The sequence below is a fragment of the Aythya fuligula genome, chromosome 18 (assembly GCF_009819795.1).
Source record: "Aythya fuligula isolate bAytFul2 chromosome 18, bAytFul2.pri, whole genome shotgun sequence".
Lineage (NCBI taxonomy): Eukaryota > Metazoa > Chordata > Aves > Anseriformes > Anatidae > Aythya > Aythya fuligula.
In genome coordinates this window covers 2,083,836-2,103,358 of record NC_045576.1, presented here as the reverse complement: position 1 = coordinate 2,103,358, position 19,523 = coordinate 2,083,836, and the positions used below count along the sequence as shown (strand labels likewise).

General features: G+C 53.6%; 1 protein-coding gene across 2 annotated transcripts; it reads left to right on the top strand.

Moving 5' to 3' along the window:
* The first annotated feature begins 244 nt into the window (after nt 1–244).
* On the top strand, nt 245–18,382 carry LOC116496505 (bMERB domain-containing protein 1-like). 2 transcript variants are annotated; one of them, XM_032199661.1, is made up of 7 exons: nt 245–330; nt 5,876–5,996; nt 11,256–11,329; nt 14,642–14,756; nt 14,879–14,952; nt 15,560–15,711; nt 15,982–18,382. In XM_032199661.1, exons 1-6 carry the CDS (start codon nt 267–269, stop codon nt 15,676–15,678), a joined length of 567 nt encoding a protein of 188 aa, XP_032055552.1. In that variant the 5' UTR covers nt 245–266; the 3' UTR covers nt 15,679–15,711; nt 15,982–18,382. The 2 variants fall into 2 exon arrangements, with proteins under 2 accessions (XP_032055552.1, XP_032055553.1); XM_032199662.1 differs by having other exon boundaries at nt 15,560–15,714.
* The last annotated feature ends 1,141 nt before the right edge of the window (nt 18,383–19,523 follow it).

Here is a 19,523-nt window from a genome sequence, read left to right as displayed (position 1 = left end):
TTTATTATTTTATCCTTGATTTCATTATTTTACGTGCTGTTTGCGAGGCGGGAAGGGGAGAGGGGGAGCACATGAAGGACGAAAGCGGGGCCGAGGAGCGGGGCCGGGGGGGGCCGGGGCCGGGGGGGCGGCGGCGGCCGGCAGGGGGCGCGGCGGCCCCGGCGGAGCGGAGCGGATCGGGGGGGAGCGGCGGGAGCCCCCCCGGCCCCGCCCGGCGGAGCGGAGCGGGCAGGGCAGGGCCGGGCAGGGCCGCGCCGTGCTGCGGCATGGAGGGGACGCGGACCCCCCCCCGCTACGGATCGCTCGAGTCCACCCGCTGGCCGCAGCCAGGTGAGCTCCAAACTTTGCCCCGGGTGGCTCCGGTGCTGTCCCCCCGCCGCCCCTCCGGTTCTCCCCCCCCTCCATCCTCCCCACGGACTCGGGTACCGGAGCCCCGCGGGGCGCCCCGCAGCGGTAGCGGCCCCAAGGGGAGCCGGGCACGGGCTGGGGGAGCCCCCGGGAATGGGGCAGGGACGGGGGGACGGGGGGACGGGGGGACGGGGTGCATGGGGAGGGAGGGAAGGGGCGGCTGGGGGAGAAGGGGTGGACAGCAGGGGATGGAGGGAGGGAGGATGGAGGGGAGAGAGGGTGGAGGGACCGAGGGCTGGCTGGAGGGGAGGAAGGATGGAGGGAGGAATGAGCCCCCCCCGGCTGATGCTGCCCAGAGAGGTGCAGAGCTGCCCTGGTCGGCAGGCTGGGTGCCCACGCTGCCCTTTGCTGCCTTTTCCCATTCTGACCAGTTCCTCCAGAATGAAACGGGGTGGGCCTGGGGGGGGGGGGGGCTGACCAGGGGGATCACCCAAATCATAGGACCTGGCCTTGGGGTGGGAGGTGATATCCCCCACACCTGGGCTGTGGGCACCCCGGGGAAAGGAGGCTCCTGCAGCCGGGGCGTCCTTCCAGCTGTAGTCCTACCCTATGGATAGCACAACCTCTGCCCTTCCCCGTCCCTTTCTGCTCCCCGTTAGCCCCTTGCACCCAGCAGGATGGGGACAAGCAGCCAGAAAGTCATGGAGGGAGGCACGGAGCAAACTCCAGCACCTTGCTTGATGCTGCTGTGGGGTTGTTGCCCGTGAAGCTGCTCGGCTCCACAGGGAGCTACCTGAAGTGTCCGTCGTTCTCCTTTGTGCCTTCCAGAGCAGTAATATTTATCCCCACCATCTCCCCCTGCCTGAGAAGAGTGTCTGGGTGAGGGCGTGCAGGGGTCTGAGCTTGTCCCGCAGGACTGGGGTGCTCGGCCGTGCACTGCAGGTTCTTGAGGTTCGTGTCCCTCTGCTGGGCACCCCGGGGGACAAGCACTGTGCCACCTCTGTAAATGCTGCCCCAGAGCCGGGCAGCATGTTGTGGTTGCTCTTGTTATCAGACTTGCGGAGCAAGGGCTGGTGGTGGTGAGCTGAATGCCTCCTGCCCACGCTGCTTTCTATGGCAGGGAAAAACCCACAGCTGAGTTAAAGGCCTCTTGGGATGTGGCCCAGGTAAAGGGCCCTGACCCCCCTCCTTGGGGCACTGTCGATCAGTCGCCCAACTTTAATCATCGCTCACAACTCAACCCTGAACTGGCTGCTGCTGTGACTCATCCCAGACTTGCTGCTGGCTGTCTAAATGTTTTCACCAAAGCCATACGGAGTGAAAGTCTCCAGCTATTATACTCCTCATTAACGATACTCTCTTCCCCTGGGCCATGCGTGATGATCAGAGCATCCCCAAGTTGAGATCAAAGCTTTCTCCCCTTACTGGGTTTCCCAGCTGGAAATGCTGCCTGTCGGGGCTCTTTGCTTGGGCAGCGTGGGGCAGATTTCTGTGTGGGTGGCAGATTTCTGTGTGAGGGGCAGATTTCTGTGGGGGGGGCAGATTTCTGTGTGAGGGGCAGATTTCTGTGGGGGGGGCAGATTTCTGTGTGGGGGGCAGATTTCTGTGTGTGGGGCAGATTTCTGTGTGGGGGGCAGATTTCTGTGTGTGGGGCAGATTTCTGTGTGGAGGGCAGATTTCTGTATGTGGGGCAGATTTCCATGCCTGGTGCCACTGCCGCCTGTGCAGCTGTGGGAGCAAAGGGGCCCTGGGCAGCGTGGCTGCACATGTGGTCATCCTGCTGCCTCCCTGAAGGGACACTCAGACTGTAAGCTGGGACACAGGTTTAATGAACGCCTCTGCTATAGCCCCTACTTGGTGCCAGGCACTTAGAAATGGGTGTTAGAAACCCATTCTCAGCTTGGCAAAACCACCTCTGGGGACATCTTTGGCCCAGCTGTCTGCAGGATGTGCTGGGTTTTACTCCCTTGTGAGCTCTGAGTGTCCACGCTTCCATCTGTGATGGCTTTATGGAGTCGCTGCCATCACACAGGCTGCGCGGGGAGCTGTGGTGTGGCCTGTGCCTGTAGCTGGGGGGCTCAGGGATGTGGGATCCCCTGCGTCTGCCTGGAGGAAGCATCTCCTGCACTCGCAGAGAAGATCCATGTAATTCCTATGTATTCGTCACAGACTTACCTCATCACATGGAATCACAGAGGAATCTGGATCAGGAGGGAGCTCTGGAGATCTCAAGCCCAACTCCCAAGGATGAGATCCCTTGACCTCTCCAGTCCCAGTTCTTGTTTCCTGAAGGGAAAATGTTTTCCTGCAATCTAACTGGAACCTCCAGTGTTCCTGCTTGTGTTCATCATCTCTTGCCTGATCTTCGCACACCTCCAAAAGGAGTCTGACTCCCTCTTCTCTGCTTCCTCCCATTAGGTAGCTGAGGACAGCCATGAGATCCCCCTTCACCTTTTCTCCTTCGGGTTGAGCAAACCTGCTTCTGTCAGCCTCTCCTTGCCCATCTTGTGCTCCTGTCCCTGCCCTTGCTCAGATGTTCAGCTCTTGGCAAGACTGCCTGTGGTCCTGGACAGATGCTGGTGGATGGAAGGGGTCTCCACCAGCAAGTTAATCCTATCAGCATCCTGTAGGATAGGGCATCCTATCAGTAGCCCTCGGGTTGCTGTCTGTATGGATTCACTGGTTTCTCATGAGGATTGATGGATGTTTTTTGTGCAGAGGATTAGCTCTGTTTTCCATTGCCCAGGTGTTCCTGCACCCCACAGTGTCTCCGGTCCTGCTTCCCAAGCCCTTGTGTTTTCTTGGTGCCAATCAACGTGAAGGATTGGCTGATGTTGGGCAGGGTCTCACCCTTACCAAAAACCCCAGCAGCAGCAGCGTGGGGTTTCTGATCCCAAAGACTTTCTCCATTCTTCACTGAAAACAGAAGGGGTAAGGAGGAGGTGCCTGTGACAGATTTTAAGGAAGCAGAGGGAAGCGTTGGGGGCTCGTGGAGGCCTGAACGGCAGAGGCAGAAGGGTGCTCCTGCCAGGGGGCTGTGTCCATTTTGCAGGAGCTCTCACCTGGGGCTGCCCTTGCTCCTGAATTAAGCAGCTCCAGGCAAACCACTCCCTGCTTAGAGCTCTTCTCCAGGACGTACTGCTCCGGTGAGATCTTCCCTGCCGTGCCGAGGACACGTCTTGCCTTAGGGACACTGAGTGCCCTGTCCCAACCACACCACCAAGGGGAGCTTCCAGCTCAAATCCTGCAACCATTGCTCTGCTGCATGGCATAGACCTGTCCCTTGTCCCCACCCCGTGTGTCACTCCTGACCTGCAGCCTCCGCTGTCCTGCAGAAAGGTGGCTGCGGGGTGCATGAGGGCAGCTCCTCCTGCGCAGTGTGTCCCCAGCCACGCTGAATTCCCTGTTGTTGATGCAAACCCACCCTGAGCCGAGCCAGCAGCTCTCTCACCCCTGTGGGCAGCTGCCTGTGGGCTGACATTGCCTACCACTGCCTCCTCCTTCCTTCGTGTGCACAAGCGAGGATTCGCTCCCGCAGCTGGGATGGCTGCGGCTAATGAGGTTCTGGGATGAGAAGGGAGAAGGAGCGATGCTGACACCTGTTTCAAGCCATTGTGCTCACTGTTGTGGGTGGGAAGCAGCTGGCTGATGACCTGAGCCAGGTACCAGTGATCAGAGCTGTGCTGGGTGAGTCCCCCACCCACCCAGGCCAGCAGTGACAGGAGCTCCCCCGGGCCCACCCCTGTGCTCCAAGCAGGGCTCAGATCTGTCTTTGGCTAATGAGAGCTGCAGTCAGCTTGTGTCTTTGTTTACTGAAGCATCTGTAAAACAAACAGCCTCGTCATTTCAGCCTGGTCACTGAAGGGACACTTGGAGCAATGCAGCTTTTTCCTGACAGGTCTAGAGCCGCACTGAAGTGTAGGCAGCACCCCAGGGAGCGGCTCCTTCAAGTGCACGGTGGCCGTTCTGTCTGCACCCTGGGGTGTGTTACCTGCTTGTCTGCTGCCTTCTGCAGGGAGGTGTGAGCAGGGCACATATACAGAGAGGTGTGAGCAGGGCACACCTGCAGGGAGGTGTGAGCACTGCCCCCAGCCCCCTGCCCATGGCCGGGTGCAGCAGCGAGGCGCTGCGGGGTGGCAGTGCAGCAGGATGCTCGGGATGGGAGCTCAGCATCCCGGTCCCCTAGCAACCGAGGTCCTGTCCCCTAGCAACAGCAGCCCGGTCCTGCAGCAACCGCATCCCTGGTCCCGTAGCAACCCCAGTCCGGTCCCCTAGCAACCCCTTCAGGCCGATGGAAAGCAGGCTGGGGGCTTGGGGGGGGGGTCCTGGGCTTGTTTGCAGCAGAGGCAAGAGCTGATGGGAGGCAGCACATCCAGCCTCACGTTGTGTCCAGCCCACATTTCCCTTGATCTGTCCTGAGCGGGCGCTGGCTCCTAGGAGCATCTTGAGAGTTCAGGATGGGGAACGACTGAGGATTCGGCATGCTGGTGTTGGCTGAAAGGGTCCTGGATGGCTGCGGGGGAGGGAGGCATTCTCCGAGTAATCCTCATTAGTTTCTAAGCCAGAAAGAGAGGAGAACTATTCCCCAAACCAGTCATGGTAACCTAAACTACTCATATTGCTGCTCTTAAACCTTCTCCACCAGCAGCCTTGGAAACATGCCTCACTCTGGGAACAATTTCTCCAGCAGTTTTAAGTGATGAGCAGAGGACCAGTGAGTGCGGGGTGCTTTGCCTTGTGCCTTTCTTGTGATCTCTTCCTGCCCTGCATGGGCAAAGTCCCAGGGCTGCAGAAAGGCAAAGTCTCATAGCAGAGATGTGTGCACTGTGGAGATCCAAAGGAAGCACAATTTTCCCCTGATGTGTGTGATTGTTAACGTTGTCTCATAGCCTGGCTTTGCTGTAGCTGCTGAGCCCCCCCCCCCCAACCTGTGCTGCGCGTACATCACAGGAGAGCCAGATTAGCCTGCGTGTGATGAATGCACTGCTGCACGTCACTGATAACAAGCTCGCTGACATGATGCTGAGAGCCAGACTGGCAGGGAGCAGGGAGCTGGCCTTCTCTATCCCATAAAACAGGCTGGGGGTTGCTGCAGGCTGTGCAGGCTTGTAGGCACTGTGTGAATCAGTGGGACATCAGTGGGACATGGGTGGAGGCAGAGCTGGTGGTCAGAGCAGGATAATGCCTGCTGGACTCTCATCCTGCCCATTCCCCCGGCTTGCCACCACGCTCTTCTGAAATACGAGAGCCTCCTTTTCCCATATTTTGCTGTGATGTTTTTGGCTCTTGTCCTGAGTCAATGACATACCCTTTTCCTGACTGTTTCCCCAAGTGGGTTTCCCAAAGTACTCTTTCCATGAATGTGTCGGGCTCTTTCCTCTTGCAGCAGCAACCTGGAAAAGAACTTAAAACTGCACACGCTTACTGGTGATGCTGTCTGGTGTTTGCAGGGGGTCTGGGAAACGCCATCGTCCTCAGCACCTTAAATGTCAGCTGATGGCTGATGTGGCTCCATTTTCCTTTACAGAGGATGAAATTGTTTCCATGGCCGACTCCACCACCACCATTGATGACATCGAAGGGGAACTCTTCAAAATCGAGAGGATCAGGGAGATCCTGGTGAGGAGGGAGTCGGAGCTGAGATACATGTGAGTGCTGGGAGCCAGCCTGTTTCTATGCAAACAGAGTTGATGGCATGGGTTTAACCAAGCTAAAACATGCCCATATTCCACCATGAGCACCCCATCTTCTCAGCAGGTTCATGCTCAGCTCTTGGGCTGGGATTGGGAAGGGCCCTGAGGTTTGGTGTCTCATTGCTGCTCTCTGGAGATACTGCTTTGCCCCAGCATGCAGATCTCTGGCTGTTGAACAGCCATGTGGCTGCAGTTTTCCGTCCCCACGCTGCAACGTTATGCATCCTCCCAGCTCTGATGTGTCTGGACCAGCCACAGTCCCTCATTCCCAGCACAGCCTTTGCAGCTAGATGTGGGGGGAAGGGTTTTCTCCAGGGCTCAGGGCTGTAGTCAAAACAGTTTTGGAGTAAAATTCTGAATGCCTTTCATATTTAAGGCAATCAATAGTCACTGTGCTGCAGTGACTGAGGGTGATGAAGAACATTTTCTCAGGATATATATTGGGATCTGCTGTGGTGTGGGAGGAGAAGGACTGACTTACCCATGCTCCAGATTACAATGGCACAATGGTCTCCACTGAGTTCTTCCCTTTTGGAGTATCAGCACGGAGAATTTGGGTGCACAGAGTGCCAAGATCAAAGTGGCACAAAAAGAATCACAGAATCTTAGAATATCCAGAGTTGGAAGAGACCCACAAGGATCATCGAGTCCAACTTCTGGCCCCACACAGGTCTACCCAAAAATTCAGACCGCATGGCTGAGAGCACAGTCCAAACGCTTCTTGAACTCTGACAGGCTTGGTGCTGTGACTACGTCCCTGGGGAGCCTGTTCCAGTGTGCGACCACCCTCTCAGTGAAGAACCTCTTCCTGATGTCCAGCCTAAAGCTCCTCTGCCTCAGCTTCCCACCATTCCCACAGGTCCTGTGACTTGTGATTAAGGAGAATAGATCGGTGCCTGCCCCTCCACTCCTCCTCGCGAGGAAGTTGTAGGCCGCGATGAGGTCTCCCCTCAGCCGCCTCTTCTCCAGGCTGAACAGGCCCGGTGCCCTCAGCCGCTCCTCATACATCTTCCCCTCTAGGCCCTTCACCATCTTAGTTGCCCTCCTCTGGACACTCTCCAGCAGTTCAATGTCCTTTTTGTACTGTGGTGCCCAGAACTGCACACAGTGCTCAAGGTGAGGCCACACCAGAGTAGAGCGGGACAATCACCTCCCTCGACCGACTGGTGATGCCGTGCTTGATGCACCCCAGGATACGGTTGGCCCTCCTGGCTGCCAGGGCACACTGCTGGCTCATATTCAACTTGCTGCCAACCACAACCCCCAGATCCCCCTCTGCGGGGCTGCTCTCTAGTGTCTCATCGCCCAGTCTGTACAGCCGGGGTTGCCCCGTCCTTGGTGCAGGACCCGGCACTTGCCTTTGTTAAACTTCATGTGGTTGGTGATCACCCAGCTCTCCAGTCTCTCCGGATCTCTCTGCAAGGCCTTTCCACCCTCAACAGTGTCAACAACTCCAAGTTCAGTGTCATCAGCAAATTTGCTCAGAACACCTTCTAGTCCTACATCCAAATTGTTTATAAAAACATTGAAGATGACTGGTCCTAAAATGGAGCCTTGGGGGACCCCACTGGTGACAGGCTGCCCATTTACCACAACCCTTTGAGCCCTGCCTGTCAGCCAGCTGTTCACCCATCGTATGATGTTTTTATCTGGCTATATGCTGGACATTTTGTCCAGTAGGATCTTATGAGAAACTGTGTCAAGAGCTTTACTGAAAAGGCAGAAATAAAGCCAGTTTGATGCAGAGGGATGGCCACAAGAGAAAAGCTCATGAAGCAAAGCTGCGGCAAAGCTGCACAGCCCCTCTGGGGCCGCTGGGGTCTGCAGTCCTGACTCTGGCTTAGTGGGCAGAGGCAACTGGGAGGCAGCTGAAAAAAAAAGCAAAGATCCAAGGGGCTGGAAGGCTCACTGCTACATGAGATAAACAGGTGGCGCTCCCAGCACAGCTCTGCATATCATGTGCATGGTTTCCAGCTTGCAAAGACCTGCATGCCATCAGCGAGAGGCAAAGCATGGTGCTTGGCCAAGACGCCTCTGAGCCAGAAACATAATGAGGGACATACCCTGGGTCAGCTCAGAGCTGCAGAAAGCTGGGTCAGACCCATGGAAATGGGGCTCCCAGCTCCCTGCACTGCCCTAGGGCAACCCTCAAAGTCCTGGTGTGGGCGAAGAGGGAACATGCCATGCACGTGGAAGTGAGATGTTATCTGTCGGCCTCATTAAAATCTCAATGACCCAAATCAAAATTCAACAAGCAGTTATAATTTGAATTGCGATGATACTAGCATTCATGGTCTGAATTGATTATGCTTTTTAATATCACTACCTTGCTACAGTCAGCCCAGTCCTGAGCTCCCGTGCGGTCAGGTCAGCCGCAAACCTGTGATTTTTTAATGGTAATTGGAAAAAAAAAAAAAAAAAAGTATTTACTGGGCTACAGTACTTGACATGCTGCTATTTTAACATGTTTGGGTCTCCACTGGTGCCTGCACCACAGGGATGACAGGAGCCTGGCAGTGCCCATGTAAACCCGCTGCCTGCAGTAGCTGTGAGCTGGACTGTGGTCTCATGGCTCAGATTTGGAGTGATGACCTCTGTGAGGGATCAGCACAGTTCGTCCCAAATCTATTGCTGAAACGGATTTTTGGAAGTCATAAAAAGTGAAGTACTTAAATGCTTTCCATGGCAACCAGTACCTAAATCTCACGGGTGCTGTCAAAACTCACAGCTCTTGGTTTTCTGTATCCCATTATTTGTTTTCTATGTCCTTGGGTGGGTACGGCTGCAAAATTCATCACTGGGAAGTTTTTGGAGGCACCAGAATTGCATGTCTGAGCAGCTGGGAGTCACTGCCAGGGACAAGGGAACTCCCAGGCCTGGCTTCTGCATGGTGGGTTTAGACAGGATGGGGCTGTGGGGCTGCAGTGGGGCTTATTTTACCAATGGGGGAAAAAATAGGATCAGTTGGACTGTAGGTCTCAGGGAAATGGACATCTCCGTTGATGTGCCACCAAGCGGAGATGTGACTTGTCTGGTCAGTCCATAGGGACTGGTGTTTTCTTCTTGCTGGAGATGTCAACCTAAAATATTACAACATTTCTGTGTTTAATATTTAATGTTCAATATTTACAACATGTCTGTGCTGTGGAAAACAATGACACTCCTGGCATTTCTCCCGTTACAGGGCAAAAGAAAGGTCTGAATTTCCTACGAGAGGTGCAGCTTCACTCCTTACCTGCTCTGTGCAGAAGTGACCTGCTCTGATCCCAGAGCCAGGCAGGGCAGCACGGCCGTGGCTGATGCTGCAACATTATCTCAGGTGGCAGAAATAATCCCAACTCCAGCAGCAGCCTCCTGGGTGCTTGCCTTTGCAATCTCTCCCAGGTTTTATTGAAATGACAATTTTTATTACCACCCATTCATTACTTTTATTATAAGTTTTCAAATGATTTAATTCAATTTGAATTTTGATATTTCAGTTATCATTTGACTCTTTATTTTAATTTTAATAAGTCTATCACCGTTGATCAGCCAGTTGCCCATGTGTCCTGTGCAGCCCTCCTGCTCGTGCTCTTTGCAGAAGCTCAGGGCTCAGCCACCAAGGCACGAGGAGCAGGTGATACAAGGACAGACAGAGCTCCCTCTTCTCCCCGCACAGCTGCCAGCCGTTGGCATTGGTGGACCTGCTCAGTGCAGTCTGCAAACAAGTGAAGACACTGTCAGATGGAGCAAGGGAATAACAGAGCCAAGAGGAAAGACTTCCCCCGCCTGGGATGTTCTCCTCCTACAGCGATATCACACGGGGTCCCTCTTCATCAGTCTGTTCGTTTTCCTTTCTCTAATTAATATTTCTGGTGTCCTCGGCACAGCTGACAAATCTGCAGCTTCGAGTAGCTCTAGTGTGACTCATCCCAGATGGGTGGACGGCGTGACTCAGTGGAAGGGCCGGCAGGATTACCGAAGGTGCAGGCAGGGCTTTTAATAACAAAGGCACATCTGTTCGAGGTGGCACCAGCTCGTGAGTCGACTGTGTATTATCTGTAGACACAGATCATGTTTTAGGGTTTCTCATCACTCACAGATGTGGAGCTTGCTAAAAGTGTCAGCTGAGTTCTTACAGGTTGGATGCTTTGCCATGCACCCTGCACAGCATCCATGGAGTGAGTTTTCCTGCCTTCAGGTCTTGGGTGACCTTGGGAAGCTCATGTCAAGATGCTGGAGTGCTTGGTAGGGCTCAGGAGGACGTACAGAGTCTCTGTCAAGGTTAAAAAAAAAAAAAGGGGGTTTTCTGATTCCTTGATTTCAAATGAGCCAGTGGCCCAAATCCCCTGAGTAGGGTTCTCTGTTTCCTGGGTGCCTCAGTGCCATTGGAGAGTGCCCAAAACCCTTCAAACTGAGGCATTAAAGTTCACTGTGACCAGACATCATAATTCCTCGGTCTTGTCCAAGTGGGGCTTTAGTGAGGGCACAAGCATGTGATATTTTTGTGATAAATCAATGAGTAAATTGGGTTAAGCCTTCTCCACTAGCTGCACTCACACCGGTGCACCTTTGGGGGTGGCTGAGCATCTATGGTGCTTCCTCCTCCTCCCCGGGCATCACCACACTGCCCCAGCACGGTGTGTGCCACCCTGCTGCTGACACTTGAGCTAAGCTCAGTGCCACCTTGGGCTTGTCCTTCTTGGTGTCTTGCTGCTGCCGTGAGATGGTTTCATTGCCCACGGCTTCAGCAGGCACCTTTTCTCCTGTTGAAATGACCTTGCTCCTCAGCAGGCACCTGCAAAGTTTGCACACTTTTCCCCTGTGTTGTATTTCATTTTTCTGACTCTTTTTTTCATTTCTGCAGAAAGCTGGTATTAAAAGTGTCAGACTTTTCTTGGTGGTGGCAGTTTCTCTTTGCTTTTAGATTTTGCTATTTAAGGATTTTTTTTTTTTTTGAGAAGAAACACAACTGCTATTGCATGTGCCAGGTTTTAATAAGGTATCATTGTCATTAGAGTGACAAAACTTTTGCTTTGCCAACAGCCGGTGACACAACCCATTTAGCTGCAAAAGCTGCTCTGAGATGAAGTGGCTGCCGATTCCCAAGGGAAGGCAGGTAGATCTGTGCTCCCCACCGTGGGCACTGAGGGCATGTGCTGGGTTTTGCTCTGGACATTTTACACCTTTCCTCTCCCAGCGTTTCCCTCAGTGGTTTCATTTGTGTCTCTGCAGGATGGATGACATCCAGCTTTGCAAAGAAATCAGCCGGCTGAAAAAGGAGCTTCAAAAACTGATAGCCCTTCCAGGTAAGGCTTTGTAGAACTTCAAAGAGCTGCACCCTGCCTCTGCACTCAGCAGAAAGATTGCCATGAAATCCAAAAAGCTCTTCACCATGTCCCCCCTTGGGACGCTCCCAGAGATGCTGCGGCTGCAGGCAGAGCATGAGCAGCAGGAACTTGGCTCCTTTGGTCTGACCCAAGGTCTTTCTCGGGACAGGGAGACCTCGTGCAGGCCTAAGCTGACAGCAGAGGAAACAGAAGGGGAAGAAATACAAGTCCTCTGAGGAGCAGCGTGGGTCTGGTAGAGGGGGAAGACAGGGAAGGGTTGAGTTAGGTTCCAGTGAATGGTGGGACCTGCTGCGTCCACTGAGAACATGGCTTGGGTGAGTTAAGGGGAGAAGCAGGGGACATTGTGAGACCACACCTTGGAGGCAGCGGGATGAGAGAGACCTTCAGAGGCCTCAAGAGCATGGAAAGCAATGAATTGGTGCTGTGACCATGTCAGAGATGTCTGTCAGCAGCAGGGCAGAGGGCAGCATCTGCCAGGACAGGGCTCCTGGTTGCAGCCAGGGTAAGATGGGTGCTGGGTGTCCCTGTCACAACCAGACCTGCCCTTCTGTGGCCAAATCTCAGCTCTCTAAAGAATCCCCTTCAGCCAAAATACTTTAATAAAAGCACACACCAAACAACTCCAGGTTCGAATGAGAAAGAACAAGAAGGGCTTCCTCACACACTTGCCCATCACTGCTCATCAAGCTGTGCCTCCTCCTAGGACATCCCCATTCAACCCCAGGAAGGACTCTGGCTGTGTTTTCAGGACCAGGTGGGAGTCAGGTCCCTGCTTACTCGTACTCATGTGAGCCTTAAGATCCGGACCTCGGTTACTTCCACCACAGGTACCTCGCTGAAGATGCTGTGCTGAGACCACGGAGTGGGTAGCAGGGGGCGATGCCTGGGCCCAGCTGTGCACATCTGCTCTCCAGAGCAGCTCAGCTCAGCAGGTCTGCGCCCGAGGTTATCCCCAAGCCAAGGGTGGCAGAGACCTTTTCTGCTGCCATAGTGTCGCTGTGCTGTGTGTGCTTGTGAAACACCAGACTGAGGCAGGTTAGAGCCCAACTGCTGCTTAATATGCAGGTCTTGGTCAGATTAATATAACCTGGCCGCATCAGAGGGAGGTTCGGGCTTGGGCGGGGGAGGATTCTGCCATGAAGACAGGAGCTGCATGAGAAATGTAGACCCACATCTCATAGGGATTTTTAATTCAAACAGCTTCTAGTTTGTAAATTAAGGCATGACTTAAATGGTGGCTTAGGAACAGAGTTAAACTTGTTTTCTGAAGATTGAGGAATGTGGCTGGCTTTTCTTCATCTGCTTTGGTCTTTAATTTCATGTCTTTTCATTGTTCCCAGATTCAGCTGAAGCAGGAATGCTGCTTACATGAGGGATGCTTTTTTTGCCTTCTTTATAACTTGGCTCAAATCAGGCCGTGCTGGAAAAATCCTGCAAATTGCCTGCTTTGTGAGACTGTAGCAGCAGATCATTCATAAAAATGGGTGTTGAGGTTTGGTTCAGAGAAGGATTCAAAGACGTCAGTGCTTACTCAGAGCTCATCCAGACCTGTGGCATGAAATCTCACCAGACCAAAGTGCCTTTAATAATTCAGAGAGATACCGTGGTCATGATGGACTCTGACATCAGCAGGTTGGAAAAAAAGGTGCAGTGTTTGTGCAGTGGGTTAACTCTGATGTGCTGTAACTCAGGAATGGAGACTGCTAACTAACTCCAACTAAGCCGTTATGTTTGTGGCCAGCCTGATGATTCTGATTTTCACGGCAGCCTAATGACACTGTGCTTTAATTCCCAGCAGACAGGTGGGAGCTGCTGCAGGAGGCTGTGGCAATGGCCCTGTGACTTTCCATTAACTCTTCATGGAGAAAGACCCATGTCTGTGTCCCAGATCAGCTTTTTCTGCCGGGGAGCTCAAGCTCACTCCCTGCACAAAACCACAATTGGAGGAGAAGCCTTTGTTTTCTGGGGGTGTTCCTAACAGCATGATGATAATGAATTCCTTCTACTCAGACCCCCACAGCAGCACCTCCCAGCAATTCATAGCAGACTTTAAACTACAAATCAATACACAGTTTACGTAACTGCTGAGACCCTGCTGACAGGGTTCGCTCCATACTGAGAATTTTGCTGCATTTTTATTTAGCTGAAGGAAAACTGGAGATTGATCCATCGTGTGCTGGATTGATTTTGGAGCTGGCTGCTGAATTCAGAAATGGTGTTAAATAGCTGCAGCGCAGACAGTCACAATTTCCTCCCAAGGTAGCTCTCCATTTAGATCTAACACTCCTCTATCTTATAGAATCATAGAGTGGTTTGGGTTAGAAGGAACCTTTAAAAGCCATCTAGCCCAATCCCCAAGGATCTCCACGTCTCCTGCTTACCAGTATGTACCAATTTATATGGAACATGACATCACAGTGATGTGAGAGTTTCCTGGGTCTTCACTAATTCACTGCCCAAAGATACGTGGCACAAGTGCTTGAGTTAGGTCAGTGTGGGGGTGCAGGTGACAATCAGGGCTAGTACATTCAAAATAGCCTGGCAGACACTTGCAGTCATCCTTGTCATTGGGGGTGGATGGAGCCCATGTAGGCTGACAATGTTTTGAAAGGTCAGATGCACTGGGTAAGATCACAGGGACAGTGCTCAGCAGGGAATAAGGCTATGAAAAGCAGTGGATTGTGTTTGTTTTCATGTCTTTCTCTATACAGGATAGTGGTGCAACATGTTCCCAGAGCATATGGGCATTGCTGATAATTCCCCCCTTCTGTTTTTGAGTCACTTGGATCCCTGTCTGTTTTCTCAAGGACCTGGCTGAGTGGACATGGTTGGGTGTTCTGGCATGGGAAGTGTGGGTTAGGCACATCCTGGCAGAAGGATGATACCTGAATCTGACATTTTTGAGCACCTTGGGACCAGGTGTCCACCCTCTTCAGCAGTGACACCTAGAGAGCCATGGTGTCCCACCAGTGAGGCCACTTTGCTTAGCAACCCTTTCTCTGTTTTGCGAAGCTCCCAGTTGTATCTAGCAATGCTCATCCCCATGGAGTTTTGGTGAGAAACTCAAAATTCAAAGTTTGATCACACCAGACCCAGGTGGTTTGAGATGAGGTTGTCGCTTATTTAGCAGCCTGTATCTGGGTCCAGGCACTTTGGGTTGGATTTTTCCCCTGCTGTTATATCTGCTTCCAAGTGGGGCAGAGCAAGCTTGGCCTTGGCACAGCAGTGTTGACCCCTGCTGTTGTGTAAAATATGCTCCTTGTGCTGCAGAGACTGAGAAGTCCAACGAGGAGAAGCAGAAGGAGGAGGAGCTGGTGCAGCAGATACACAAGCTGGTGGAAACTCGGGATTTTCTGGTGGACGATGTGGAGTTTGAGAGGCTCAGGTAGCTGGGTACAATTTATTCCTTGCAATGAGGACAGTGCAATCTGTCCTTAGATCGGCGTTATGCTTTGCCAGATGCCTCGCTGCTCCTTTCCCAGGTACTAATCAATCTCTTTATCACAGGGAGAGAGAAGAAGACAAGGAAATGGCAGAATTCCTGCAAAATAAGCTCTCCAAAAGCTACCTCCAGAAAGCAAGTAGGTGGCTGATGAGTTTTATTCCTCCCATTGAACCTCCCTGCCAGTTTCTCCCTTCTTTAAGCACTTTGTTCACAAGAGTTCATTGTTCTTTGTGGGGCGAGCTTACCTGGAGGCTGTCTGTTGGTGGAGGAGGGTGTGGGGAAATGGCAAGTTTGGGGTGCTGGTGCTTGAGATCATATTGTGGAAGCATCACAAATCAGTAGATGCTGTGCTTCCATTTACCCTCCTGGCACTTCTCAGCCAGCATGGCCTATGAGAACTAGGACAAGTGGGTGTCCTTTCATGGTTCATGTACTTCATCTGACCTTTTCGAACCATCCTCTTCCATTTCATCACAGTTAGCTGAGGTCACAAGTCACGGTATCCATCCAGCCGTCCTCTCTTCATGGCCTTTGGTGGCAGGCCAGCCTTCCCTGTGCCTCCATCAGTGCTGGAGGAACACCTCCCCAGCGTGGTGGGCATCTCCTGCCCCGGGTCCCTGTGCCTCTGCGTGAGGAGGGGCAGCACCACAGCCCTGAGAGGAGCTCTCAGAAGAAGCAATGGGCCTGTGCTCTTGTCAGCGAGCAGACACCAACCCTAAAGGTAACAATGCCTCTCTCCATAGCTCCTGTCAAAGAGAAGAAAATGACTTCCAGAGGGCAGCAAACCTCCGCCCCGTATATGACCAAGACAGGCCTCACACTGCTCAAGGAGTGCTGTGGCTTCACCTGCTCCATCATGTAGCCAGTCCCCAGCTCCTCTGCACAGGACATGACCGTGGTAGTGTTCGCCTCCTGGGCTGGGTGACAGGGGTTCCCTGGAGTACTGGGGCTGCCTGTACAGGGTGGGTGAGCGCTGATATATGGGACACAGAGCTCCTGGCACAGCAGGAATGGGGTGCGAGGGACCACCAGGCTGCAGCCCATGGGGCTGGAAGGGAGGCAGCAGTGGTGATGGCTGGAAGGAGGCCGAGGAGATGGAGGGAAGCATGAAGGGAATAATGTGGTTGCAACCCTTGGTTTCCTATTTCTTTCATTTTCTCCCCAGGTCTCCAGCCAGAGTCCACTACCTGCTGTCCTCCGAGAGTTTCAACCTCCTGTCATTATTCATGCTTCCCACTGCAGCACCGCCACTGAAGAGACTTTCCAAGTAGGCTGGTGCAAGCTTGAATGATGGCATGTCTCCTTGGTGCCACGTCAATGGTCGTCTCCTCCATGACATCAACTGAATCCCACCTGAGCTCAGCTTGGCAGAGGTGTGTGCAGCAGTGAGCCCACGACAAAGAGGTTCTGCACCTGCCGGTGTAATAAAACAAGCACTTGGAGCTAACGTTTGGAGAACATCGTGCTCCACCATCCAAGAGAAGCTGTTGCCACAGATCTCATCCTTGGCCTTGTACCTTGTACCAGCTCGTGAGTCTCTGTGGGATGGTTCCTAAGGACTCTTTGTGGGGAATGTCTCTGGTCTGGGTTTTGTTGCATTTGCCTTGATGTTATTGCCAAGTCCCCTATGGCTCTGGGTAGATCTGTGGGAAGTGGGAAGGGCATTGCCTGGGGCTGGCTGAATGAAGGGCTAATTCTTGTGATGCTTTCACCTGAGCACAGATGTAGTGTGTTGAACTACAGGCAGATGATCTGCTTTCTCCACCTCGCTATTACTGGGTTCAGTTTCAGCTCCAAGGAAAAAGAGGAAATCAGAGAAAAAGAGGAAAGGAGACAAAATCAGAAGAACAGAGCAACATGCAAAGGAAGATGAATCCAAATGGGAGACTAGAAATGTGGCAGGGAAGGTTGAGAGAGCAGGTGAGAGACACCCTCAATGCCAAGAGGGCACGCAGCCCTGCCCTCCAGTGCCCATCCAGTGCCCGCAGGCTTAGCACCATGAGCTGGACCTAAGTCCTATGTGAAAGGCTCACAGCACCCCGAGGTCACCCAGTGTTTCAGTCCTGCTGTCCCCTCTGAGCATCCCCATGTGGAGATGGCACAGACAGAACTGCTACACCCACTGCAGCAGGACAGGGGCTCTCCTCACAGGCTGTGGAGGCCTCTCACATCTCGAGCCCTGCCTGCCCTGTAGGGTGGTGTCGTGTCACTGGGTGGCCCGGGGTGGCCTCCCCTTTGGGTGGCTGCCCAGGAGCTTGTGCTGCCCTCTGGCCAAAGTGCTGAGGCCTTCAGCTCAGCCCTGCTGCAGCTTGCCGGTGGGCCTGGAGGTGGTGGGTGCCTCTGCCTGGCCCAGGGCCCAGCATGCCCATGTCAGAGAGGTTGCAGCCCACCTGTCTCTCCTCATTGCACCTGAAAGCACATTCATCCCTATAAAACCACGCAGGTGGGACCCTTCCTGGTGCAATGTCGCAAGCAGGTCCAAGTTCCTCCTGCATTTCTCTATCAGCACTGCCAGAAATCCCAGTTCTCTAACCTTTGAAAAGGGGTTTCCACTCACTTGTCCTTCCTGAGCAATCTTCTCTCCATGTGGTTCTTACCAGCAGCAATGAAAGTCCACGAGCTCTTAAGCAATCCCTCTGCACACTCACAGGCCGGGGTGCAGGGCCCCAGCGGGCTGTCGCTGTACCTGGTCACCTCTAGCAAACTTGACCCCACTTTGGTTCAGGTCTCCTCTGAGCTGACCTCAATGGTCTCAGTCTGAAGCCTGCTTACATTTTGTGCTGCTTATTGTTAACGACCTACTGCATCCTACAACCACCCCTTGCCAGTTCCTGGTGTTCCCCTTGCTTTGGGGAGGCTCCACTGCAGGCTGGAGGGAGTGCCCCGTGGAGCTTCCCTCCACTTTGCCAGCTGGGTGTAACAACACGAGGTACCTCCGCACCGCAATACACGGCTGGGGCTGTTGCTCAAGCAGCAGTGACAGGCCAGCAGCAGTAGCATCCAGCCTGGAGCTGGTGGGACAGATTGGGCCTCTCTACTCTTCCAGACACTGTCCCGTGGCTGCTGTGCCTGGCGGTGCTGCAGCCAGGCGTGGAGCGATGTGGGTGCTCGCTGATACCCACACAGACCCGGGGCTCAGGGCCTACAAGACCCCTCGCACTGTGCTCACCTTCCCCAGGCCTTGGGAAGGGTGAATTCCTGAGCCAGGATGTTTTGTTGGGCCAAGAGGGAGCCAAAGGCCGGGAAGGGCCCTTGATCCACTGCTTGGTCCCCAAATTCATCACTACCTCCACCCCTCCAGGCCCCAGGAGCCAGACTTCAGCTGGTGTGCAGTGCTTGGGCAGGCAGGGAGGATGGCCAGGAAGGAGACGGGGAGGATCCCGACCTGTTTTGCTCTGTGTTTGCCGGCTGTGTTTGTGTGGCTGGTTGTGGAACAGAAGGCAGGCTGCTGTCCTGGTCATATGATCCTATTTGGCCTGTGTTTTACCTGATGGCAAAGGTGCGCAGCACACGGGAGCGACACTCGTTCATGTGCATTGACTTCAACTAATAAATGTCTGTTGGAAGCTTGGTTTGTAAATATCTTCTCCTGCTTGGGGCCTTGGCAGAGATACGTCAGGCAGTGCTGCAGCAGGGCAGTTGGAGTGGAACAGAAAGAAGGTCCCGAAAAATCAGGCTGGGTTTTGGAGCTCCCTGGTATTTTACGAGGACAGAGCAGCCCGTGCCACAGCAGTAAGATACTTGACCCTTCCCTTTCTGGCTGGTGACCTAACATTCACTTTTGGGTCAGGCTGAAAAGTCCTTGGAAAGGCAGGAGACTTCCTTTCTGGGTGAATATCCTCACATTTCTGTGAGCACTCAGAACTCTGCACTGGGTTAATATCCTTTAGCACTCAGAGCTCTTCATGGGTTTGGTGTATTTATTCATTTATTCACTGACACAGGTCTCCTGTCCTCGCCAAGCCTCAGTGGTACCATTTGTGGGTGGCTTGTGGCACATCAAGTGTCTTCTACACGTGATGCTTGGGTCAACGGATCTCTGAAGGGATCTGGTTGCACCAGCTTTCCTCCTGGCCCCCAGCTTGATCCCTCCTGCCTCCCCCCCAGGGTGCTCTCTGGAAGAGGAGAGCGCCTGCAAACTGTAGGTTCTCATGGATTTTGGTGTTGCCTGTCCTCAGTGAGTCAAGAACAGGAGAAGCACCTTGTGGTGGCCGTGCTGGGGAGGTGGGAGAGGGGCTGGGTGGGAGCAGAGAGCAGGACAGCCTCTGTGCATTGCTGCAGATGCGTAGCACCAGGGAAGCTCAGGGTCATCCACGGACACAATGTGTGCTTTGGTGCCAGCGACTGCTGAGAGGGGGCCAGGCAGCTCCCGCACCCACACCCTCTCTTGGATCAGGCAGCTGAAAACCGTATGTGCAGAAACAATGCTCTAATTTGTGTTTAATGACTTTCATGTCTGCCACCTGGCACCCGCTGGTTCTTGGCGTGCCAAGTCCTGGGTGAGTGCTTATTAGGGGGTTAACAAGCCAGTAACATCCTCTGAAGTCATGGCTGAGGACAGCAGTCGGTGCTAGCACAGGGCCGTGTCCCTGCCTCCTTGCAGAGTGCCTAAGGGGAGGCAGCAGCCTGCAGGTGAGAGCACCAGGAGGTGACAGTGCCCCTCTGTACGGCCGTGTCGGAGCACATCGCGTCCTTCGGGCTGACGGT

Excerpts from the sequence above, each read along its gene's own strand:
- LOC116496505 (XM_032199661.1), top strand. The coding sequence starts at position 267 with ATGGAGGGGACGCGGACCCCCCCCCGCTACGGATCGCTCGAGTCCACC. Across the intron at positions 11,330-14,641 it reads AAAACTGATAGCCCTTCCAG|AGACTGAGAAGTCCAACGAG; the intron begins GTAAGGCTTTGT and ends CTTGTGCTGCAG. Across the intron at positions 14,953-15,559 it reads AAGCTACCTCCAGAAAGCAA|CTCCTGTCAAAGAGAAGAAA; the intron begins GTAGGTGGCTGA and ends CTCTCTCCATAG.